The 9,754-nt window shown below is 28.3% G+C and overlaps 1 protein-coding gene across 6 annotated transcripts; it reads right to left on the minus strand.

Moving 5' to 3' along the window:
• Positions 1 to 1,702: 1,702 nt before the first annotated feature.
• Positions 1,703 to 7,500, minus strand: LOC114945787 (uncharacterized). Of its 6 annotated transcripts, XR_003822490.2 has the most exons (13): positions 7,348 to 7,500; positions 7,226 to 7,264; positions 6,914 to 7,070; positions 6,286 to 6,470; positions 6,009 to 6,113; positions 5,624 to 5,848; positions 5,014 to 5,242; positions 4,704 to 4,876; positions 4,016 to 4,177; positions 3,631 to 3,855; positions 3,025 to 3,248; positions 2,718 to 2,887; positions 1,703 to 2,193 (listed from the first exon to the last, which is right to left on the minus strand). XR_003822490.2 is itself a non-coding variant. In XM_085487251.1 (12 exons), the coding sequence occupies exons 1-3, from the start codon at positions 7,374 to 7,376 to the stop codon at positions 6,321 to 6,323; spliced, it is 336 nt and encodes a 111-aa protein (XP_085343377.1). In that variant the 5' UTR covers positions 7,377 to 7,500; the 3' UTR covers positions 1,703 to 2,193; positions 2,718 to 2,887; positions 3,025 to 3,248; positions 3,631 to 3,855; positions 4,016 to 4,177; positions 4,704 to 4,876; positions 5,051 to 5,242; positions 5,624 to 5,848; positions 6,009 to 6,113; positions 6,286 to 6,320. The 6 variants fall into 6 exon arrangements, 3 of the variants coding, with proteins under 3 accessions (XP_085343377.1, XP_085343378.1, XP_085343376.1); XR_003822486.2 differs by having other exon boundaries at positions 6,914 to 7,264; XR_014925743.1 differs by lacking the exon at positions 7,348 to 7,500 and having other exon boundaries at positions 7,226 to 7,341.
• Between the last annotated feature and the right edge of the window lie 2,254 nt (positions 7,501 to 9,754).

Raw genomic sequence — 9,754 nt, forward strand, 5'->3', positions numbered from 1 at the left:
TCGTTTGTTGACGAATGCCTACATTTTCGAGCGTATTTGGAAAGTACCAATATACTCGAAAATAAAAGACATTCCCTTTTAAGTTATAATAAACTTCTTCGAACTCGAAATATACATTCTATATATCCAAATGTCGATATAGCTTGTCGAATATTTGTCTGCACGCCGGCTACAAACTGCTCTTCCGAACGGTCATTTTCCACGTTAAAAAGAATTAAAAACTGTTTAAGGACTAGTTTGGTTGATGACCAATTAAATAATTTTTCTATTCTGACAATTGAAAGTGATCTAACAATCTCAACAGATTTTAAGAAATTAATCAGTGACTTTGTAGCAAAGAAGTGTAGAAAGAAACAATTACAATAAAAACAAGTAACTAACAAAAATATAGTAAAAAAGATAAAAAGAAATAAAATTAAAAAAAATATATAAAATATAAAAAAGAAGAATAAAAAAAATTAAAAATACAAGAAAAGATAAAAAGAACAAAAAATAAAAAAAGAAATAAAAATAAAAAAGTAAAAAAAAATAAAGAAAGTAAAAAAAAGGAGTGTAAAATCCTATCTGCAAACCTCCTCGTGGTGCACTCTGGGGTCGTGAAAAAATTTAAAAATATATTACGTTTTCACCAGCTAATGCAGGGGTAACAGAAAATTGTTGATATTTTGTACTAAATCTTTTTTTTTTTTTTTTGCTTTTAGGGGCGGCAAAATGTACGCTGCCTAGGGGCGGCAAAATGCTTAATCCGCCACTGGATACATATTTCTCTCACATGTGAATACATTTTTAATGTATTGTTGCTGTCATTTGTCAACGTTCAGTGAAATTCTGATAGTGAAAACTTGTTAGTTTAATTATAAAAGGCAGCTAAAATCTTGGACTATTGCTATCCTTGTTGCACTAGGGGCAAAACTGTCAAATATTTTTGGAGCCTCCAACAGCCCAATCTGGATTTTTCACGGTAAAGTGAATATTTTATATAAGTTCCTTATGACGGCAAGAAGTTATTTTGTGATTGACAATTGTTGAAATCATTCCGGTTATTGTTGAATTAGCTTTATAAAATCAACAAATTTTCTCTCTAGATCAATGCGCTCGCGCGTTCAATTCTGAGTTGGCCACATTGCCTCTACAATTGTTGGCGACATATTATTGGCCTGGTTATTTATGGCTATGGTCGTTTGAAATGTGTTATTTTAATTTGATTATTAAGGATACTGCCTTTTTTCTTTGACTTATCAATACTGTTATCATAGCTACAATAGCATAGTGCATATACAAATCATCTTAATTGGTCAATTAGACTTAATTTAAAGAAATTATTAAATTAGCACGTGGCGTTGAGATTATACGGCGCATATGATCTGCGCAGTGCGCGCGTGTTCAGGTGGGTTGGCAGCTTGCTGGATATGTGCTGGCAAGCCATAATTGGCTGATAACATTAAACCGCGTAATTTTGAACTATATAACAAGTGTCTTATTAAATAATATTAATAAAGTGAAGTTTTTGACTAGTTTTTGATGAATAAAAATCAACACTAGCTGTTGAATCGTCAAATATTTATAATCCTACAATACTCTATATAATTACTGAACTGTGTGCTTTTGAATTACACTATAAGTAATTATTAATAACTAATATATTATTAATAAAAGTGAAGTCTCGGCTAGTCATTGTCTAATAAATAACCAACACTTGCTGTTGTGTTATAAACAATAACAATTTAATTTGGTTATACATAATATAATTGATATGATATTGGGATAATGGACTTATAAGTGTCTTAACAAATAGATAATATTAAGCAAACTATGCTAAGTTTAAAAGAGGGAACTTACTGAAATCAAATATACATGATTTGGTTTCGCAGATACTATAATTCAATAAATTTTGAATACTTATCATATAATAAACTAGTAATATAAATTAACCTGTGCATTATAGTCTTATAAACGTACTAAAAGTAAATACAGTATAAAGCTTTTAGCTGATTTACAGTGTTTTATCTAATTAATTAATAATATATGATAAATATATAATAAATGTGATTTAAGTGAAAACCTAATATTATCTTCGACGCATAATGCGTAAATCGCTGGGATTTTGTCTATTGCTATAACATTAGTAGGATGAATCATGTATGCCTTGTTGCTTCCTTCTTTCTTCTGAGCGGCGTAATAATCGCCTTTCATCTACAATAGAGAAGAAGAAAAGTTTAGTGTTGTTTTGTTGATTCTATTATTATTAATCTAAATTGACTCTAAAGATATATATAATATTAAGAGGTGAACTATGGAAGTCAAATTAGTAATTGACTATTTACAGTGAGATTGATTAATTGATCAATATATCTCCTGTGATAAATAAAGTTGTTATTTAAACAATCTAGTGGTGAAAACGCTGCTTTTTGTTCCCTACAAGATACTATGATTTACCTTTATTGAGAATCTATATATTGGCGATATCGTTGAGTGCTTCTGTGTGTTAATAAAGGAAGACTTTATATATATGGAAATAATCTAACGTATTGACCTTAAAGATACATATAATATTAAATAGTAAATTATGGAGTGAAATTAAAGTTAAACTAGTAATTGACTATTTACAGTGTGATCGATTAATTAATCATATATCTCCTGTGAGAAATAAAAGTTTTATTCAAATAATCTAGTGGTGGAAACATTTCTTTTGTTCTCTACAAGATACTATTATTTACCATTAGTGAGAATTTATACCCCGACGATACCGGAAAGTGCTTTTGTGTGCTAATGCAGGGCGTAGTCCTGTTGCCCACCAATATTGACTCTGAATCTCATAATGATCAGCTCAATGTTTTTATGCACTTCATGCATAATTATTTATGGGCAATTCACTTTGCCTTGCAATCTGAAACAATAACAAAGGAGTTGATTAATACATCTGAGTAAAGACTTTATATATATGGAAATAATTGTCTCGTGAAAACGGAAATCAATTCCTAATGCTTTGCTTATGATTTGAGTGATAAAATCTGAATAACTAACATTTAGTATTAACAGGACATTAGATATACTATATTACACTCATGTCTAGCTAATCAACAAGTCACATCCATTTTGATGATTGAATAATTTTTGTAGTTAAGTGCGTGATCAGGCTGCTCATAGAATTCTATTTTGTCAGTGAGTCTTCGTAATGCTCGGCCCTACGGCATGATATAGCTGGATATGGAATTTGTTTTGACATCTTGCACTCTATTTTTCACAAACTGAAACATTAAAATTGTTAAATAAACAATTTATATTATAACTAGCCAAATAATACAAAATACTTTATAAATCTGGAAATTATTAACCAGTGTACAGTTTATGATCCTGAACTATTAAACCGGAAGTACAAACATTTGGTATTAATTAGATAACAGATAATTTTCATTTACGTTTAACTAATCAAGTAATTAATTCAATAATTGAACACCTATAGAAGATGATGAATAAAGAATAATATATAAAAGGCATGGAAATCAATAATAATTTCATGATCCTTGTGTGGACTCCAATACAATATATTTAGACTTACATAAATATTTTAACAAATCTTAATATTGTTTGTTACGAGTGGCTAATAGGTATTACCTATAATTAACATACCTTTAATAAAGTTTGGGAACTATAATCCAAATAATTTAGTAGTGTAAATATTCTGGTGTCTAAACATCCACGGAAGACAATAGACTATGAATTATAGTGAATTGTGTGATCCGCTGCCTATAAAATACTATTTCCTTTTTGTTTTTGAATCCTTACAATTTTCAGTTCGACTGGATATTATATTGGGGTGTCAATTTATTATGGCACTATATACTTTGTGTCCACCTGAAATGATAAAGTGAATAAATCGGTCACTGAGAACAATCTTAATAAATAAATAGAATATTTTCTATAAGACTTAAATCACTACAATATAACTTGTAGTAAAATAATTGTCTGCTACAATTATTCCAATTCTTATTATTTGGTAACAATTAATACTTACTAAAATCTGATAATAACATAAGTGAAAACCTAATATTATTTTCGACACATAATGTGTAAATTAGCTGGGATTTTGTCTATCGCTATAACATTAGTAGGATGGATCATGTGTGCCTTGTTACTTCCTTCTTTCTTCTGAGTGATGTAATAATCGCCTTTTCATCTACAATAGAGAAGAAGAAAAAAGTTTAGTTTTGTTGATTCTATTATTATTAATCTAAAATTGACTTTAAAGATACATATGATATTAAGAAGTGAACTATGGAAGTCAAATTAGTAATTGACTATTTACAGTGAGATTGATTAATTGATCAATATATCTCCTGTGTTAAATAAAGTTGTTATTTAAATAATCTAGTGGTGGAAACACTGCTTTTTGTTCTCTACAGGATACTATGATTTACCTTTATTGAGAATCTATATCTTGGCGATGTCGTAAAGTGCTTCTGTGTGTTAATGAAGGAAGACTTTATATATATGGAAATAATCTAAAGTATTGACTTTAAAGATACATATAATATTAAATAGTAAATTATGGAGTGATATTAAAAGTTAAATTAGTAATTGACTATTTACAGTGAGATTGATTAATTAATCAATATATCTCCTGTGAGAAATAAAAGTTTTTATTCAAATAATCTAGTGGTGGAAACATTTGCTTTTGTTCCCTACAAGATAATTCTATTTACCATTAGTGAAAATTTATACCCCGATGATACCGGAAAGTGCTTTTGTGTGCTTATGTAGGGCGTGATCCTATTGCCCACCAGTATTGACTCTGAATCTCATAATGACCAGCTCAATGGTTTTCTATGCACTTCATGCATAATTATTTATGGGCAATTCACTTTGCCTTTGCAATCTGAAACAATAACAAGGAGTTGATTAATACATCTGAGTAAAGACTTTATATACATGAAAATAATTGTCTTGTGAAAACGGAAATCAATTCCTAACGCGTTGCTTATGATTTGAGTGATAAAAATCTGAATAACAAACATTTGGTATTAACAGGACATCAGATATACTATATTACATTCGTGTCTAGCTAATCAACAAGTCACATCCATTTTGATGATTGAATACTTTGTAGTTAAGTGCGTGATCAGACTGTCCATAGAATTCTATTTTGTCAGTGTTATTGAGTCTTCGTAATGCTCGGCCATATGGCATGATATAGCTGGATATGGAATTGTTTTTGACATCTTGCACTCTATTTTTTCACAATCTGAAATATTAAAATTGTTAAATAAACAATTTATATTATAACTAGCAAATAATACAAAATACTTTATAAGTCTGGAAATTATTAACTAGTGTACAGTTTATGATCCTGAACTATTAAACCGGAAGTACAAACATTTTGTATTAATTAGATAACAGATAATTTCTATTTACGTTTAACTAATCAAGTAATTAATTCGACAACTGAACACTTATAGAAGATGATGAATGAAGAATAACATATAAAAGGCATGGAAATCAATGATAATTTCATGATCCTTGTGTGAACTTCAATACAATATATTTAGACTTATATACATATTTTAACAAATCTTAATATTGTTTGTTACAAGTGGTTAATAGGTATTACCTATAATTAACATACCTTTAATAAAGTTTGGAAACTATAATCCAAATAATTTAGTATTGTAAATATTCTGGTGTCTAAACATCCGCGGAAGACAATAGACTATGAATTATAGTGAATTGTGTGACCCGCTGCCTATAAAATACTATTTCCTTTTTGTTTTTGAGTCCTTATAATTTTCAGTTCGACTGGATATTATATTGGGGTGTCAATTTATTATGGCACTATATACTTTGTGTCCATCTGAAATGATAAAGTGAATAAATCGGTCACTGAGCACAATCTTAATAAATAAATAGAATATTTTCTATAAGACTTAAATCACTACAATATAACTTGTAGTGAAATAATTGTCTGCTACAATTTTTCCAATTCTTATTATTTGGTAATAATTAATACTTACTAAAATCTGATAATAACATTACTTTATACGATAAACATCATCTTGATACAGTCCATAAGATACACTGATATAGGTGATCATGCCTTGACATTGATATTCTATAACCTGTAGCAGAATAATAGTTTTGTCTCAATAATCTGTCTCAAACTAGCTGTACTTAGTTTGTCAAATTTAAGTGATAAATGTCTTACGGGTTACAAGTACTGTTTTACAATACTAGAATTCTAATAATCAGTGATAAATAAGTGCGCCTACGTCCACATTTATTGATGAATACCTGTGATTGGAAGTGAATGAAGCCTTCTATATGTGTCAACTAATGCAGAGGTGCTTTTCGGAGGCGTCTAGACTTTTCTTCCTGAAGACATTGTTACTGCGGATGTACTGAGACTCTGGGGTTTGCTGGTGGTCTACGTCAACCTTATGTGGAGCCCTCGCAACCTTGAAGTTCTCTTCCGCTCTCTAAAAGATAAGTGAAATTAGTACATATACAATGATAAAGGACTGATGAGCAATAATTTGTGGAGTCGTTTACACATAAATGTGTAATTCTTTAACGAACATTAATTGAAGTTGTTTGTTAATGGACTGTTGTAAATTTATATACACTTAATCTGTGATCAGCTAGTTGTAACCTATAACTGTGCTTTAAGGATACTATAATTAGAATTCTTCCAATTCTGATATATAACAAATATAATTATATAGACTTCTTGAGCTAAACAATAATCGAATACTTTGAATTTATATTAATTTTATGAGAAATATGTGCTTCTCTATATGAGGCACGCCTGCCTCGACTGGCTAAAATTAAGACAACTTTTGCAATTAATAACAACTATAATTGACTAATTAATAATCTTATGTTAAATTTCAATATTGGAATAATAATTTCAATTACTTACTTTTCTTGTTGAGTGTATAATAGTGTTGACAATATTGTGGCAACAACCCAATTGATTTGGCAACAGACACTTGCATCTTGTGTTATGAGTTATCCTTTTGGAGGTTATCCTCTGTATTAGGATGAAGTGCTCACTGTTCTGTTGAGTGCGGAGATTGCTGTGTATTGATAAGCCTGGTTAATACACGTTAAGATACACATATGTATATAGGCTTATATGACTTTAATATTGTCAATATTATAAAATTTATATAAATATTCATTGGGCATATATTGACAATTAACTAATTAATTAGTAATGGACATACTGTACCTAATAATGCTGATGAAGCTTGACTCTCGCTAATTTAATCTTATTAGTATATATATAAGTGATTTTTCAGACGTTACATTATTAATATTAATATTATTATTAATAACTTAAAGTAACATTACCTTGCACTTGTACGGTTATTTTTGTCCATTTGTACAACTTGGAACCGTATTATTGCTTAAGCTCTCACATCTGGAACTGTTACATCGTTGAATGACATTTTGCAACAATTGGGGTTATGTTTCTCTCTCCCAAGAGTGTTTTCCTCTCTCGGGAATATAAATTGCGGCAAATGGACATCGACGCGCCATCTATTGCATCGTGTGTGAACCCCGTACCCAAAGTCACCAACAGTCATGAACCATGACATAGACATGCAACTCGATGTGCCTTATACGGTTTTGTCCAAAGTTACTAGATCTAGTGTTAAATTACTAAATCATGTAATTTTGTGTTTTCTTTATTAATTGAATGATTTTATATATTAAAACATCATATTATTGTATAATTAAATTGACTTTACTTAAATAATTGTGCTATACGAATATTTTGTTAAAATTTAAATATATATAAATTCAAGTGACTAAAAATTGATAAAACGAACCAGTGCATTATAGTTGAATAATGAACTTTTGTTAAGGGTCGACAGGCGACATGGTGGAGACGCCTATCGGCCGGCCGAGAATTACGGATTCTTATTTTCCAGATATTAGCGAAAATATTGAATGAATCTTATTAAATTTAGGATATTCTTAATCAGTAAGCTCATTTGTAGTCCTCTAAAGAGCTATTTTATGAAAAAAAGATAAAAATAAAAATTTTTAATAAACTTGGGGGAATGCACAGCTAGGAACGGGTAAGGTTGGGTTAGCCGCGAGTCCGTATTTTATTTATTATAAATTTTTAAGAGCGAAAATGTAAAATCCGGCCTTTTAGAGGACTGCTTTATTATATAAAGAATATATTAAAAAAAAATTCACGAAGTTATGTCACTTATTTTATGAAATATCTGGACGATAAGATTCTCACTAGATTCATAAGGAGCAGGGGAAATTTCTGTGGTAACATGCTGACTGCTTGACAAGGAGAGAGCATCATTCCATCTTTGTCTCTCTTACATCGCATATGTAGTAGCGTCCATGTAGGTACAAAAACTAATACGTGAGCACACGGATGCAAATATTGAGAGATAATGTCAGCAAAAAGGCTATCATATTATTTTTATTTTTTTGTATATGTATGCATATGTAAATAAAGAACAAAAATAAAAACTATTTTAAATAATAAGAATCTATTTGTGTGTGTGTGTGTAATTAAAAATTAATAAAAAAATTAAAAAATCAATTTATATACCATATATTATTTTATATCATATAAAAAAATCTTAGAAATGTACTTAAATTTTTCGTAGAACCTCGATTTTTTTCATTGCTTCTAAACATTCAGCTAAAAGAGCAGTTGAGACTATTCGAATAAAAAATATTTCATCTTATTTTTTGCAAATAATATAATATATTTTTTATTTAGGAGTCCAAAAATATATGTTACGCATAAGTTATTTATAATTTTCGTTCAAATTAAGAAAATATTGTATTGAATATATTGTAATGCATATACACATTAATTTTCATTAATTTACTTGTTTAACAAAAACATGGTTTTTTGATAATAATTTAAAATTATTTCTGCTCAGTGATTTTTAAATAGCCGCAGTATATTGACGGTGCAAAGGTAGCATAATCAATTGTTTTTTAAATAAAAACTGGAATGAAGGAATTGATTAAAGCTGTTTTAATTTGTAGATTTAAAATTTAAATTTTAAGTTAAAATTCTTAAAAGAAATTATGGGACGAGAAGACCCTATTAAATTAATATAATTTTTTTATTTAAGGAAATAAATTTTATTTTAATGATTATATTTTATTGGGAGGATAATTAAATAAAATGAACTTTAATTTAAAGATAATTTTAACATTAATTAATGAAATTTTTATAAAGGATTGATTATTAAATTAAGAAAATTTTTTTTTTATAATAATTATAAAAATTAATTACCTTAGGGATAATAGCGTAATATTTTTAGAAAGATCATATTAATAAAAATGATTGCGACCTCGATGTTGAATTAAAATAAAAATTACATAAAGAAGTTTAATATTTTAGTCTGTTCGACTAATAAAATTTTACATGATTTGAGTTCAGATCGGTGTAAGCCAGATCGGTTTCTATCTATAATAAAATTAAGAAAATTTTGTACAAAAGGACTTTTTTTTAAATTATATTTTTTTTAATGAATAAATTTAATTGATCAAATATATGTAAATAAATAAAATTACTTTGGCAAAATTTAAGTGTATTAAATTTAGAATTTTAATGATGTATAATAGAAAAAAGTTATACAAGTAATAATTTGTCAAAATTTAAGATTATATTTTTATAGTGCGTTAAATATATTAAGATTGTTAATTTTGTTATTAATTATATTAGTTGGGGTAGCTTTTTTAACTTTATTGGAACGAAAAATTTTAA

Source organism: Nylanderia fulva, unplaced genomic scaffold (assembly GCF_048542155.1).
Source record: "Nylanderia fulva isolate GAGA-0341 unplaced genomic scaffold, ASM4854215v1 Scaffold512, whole genome shotgun sequence".
Taxonomy (NCBI): Eukaryota; Metazoa; Arthropoda; class Insecta; order Hymenoptera; family Formicidae; genus Nylanderia; species Nylanderia fulva.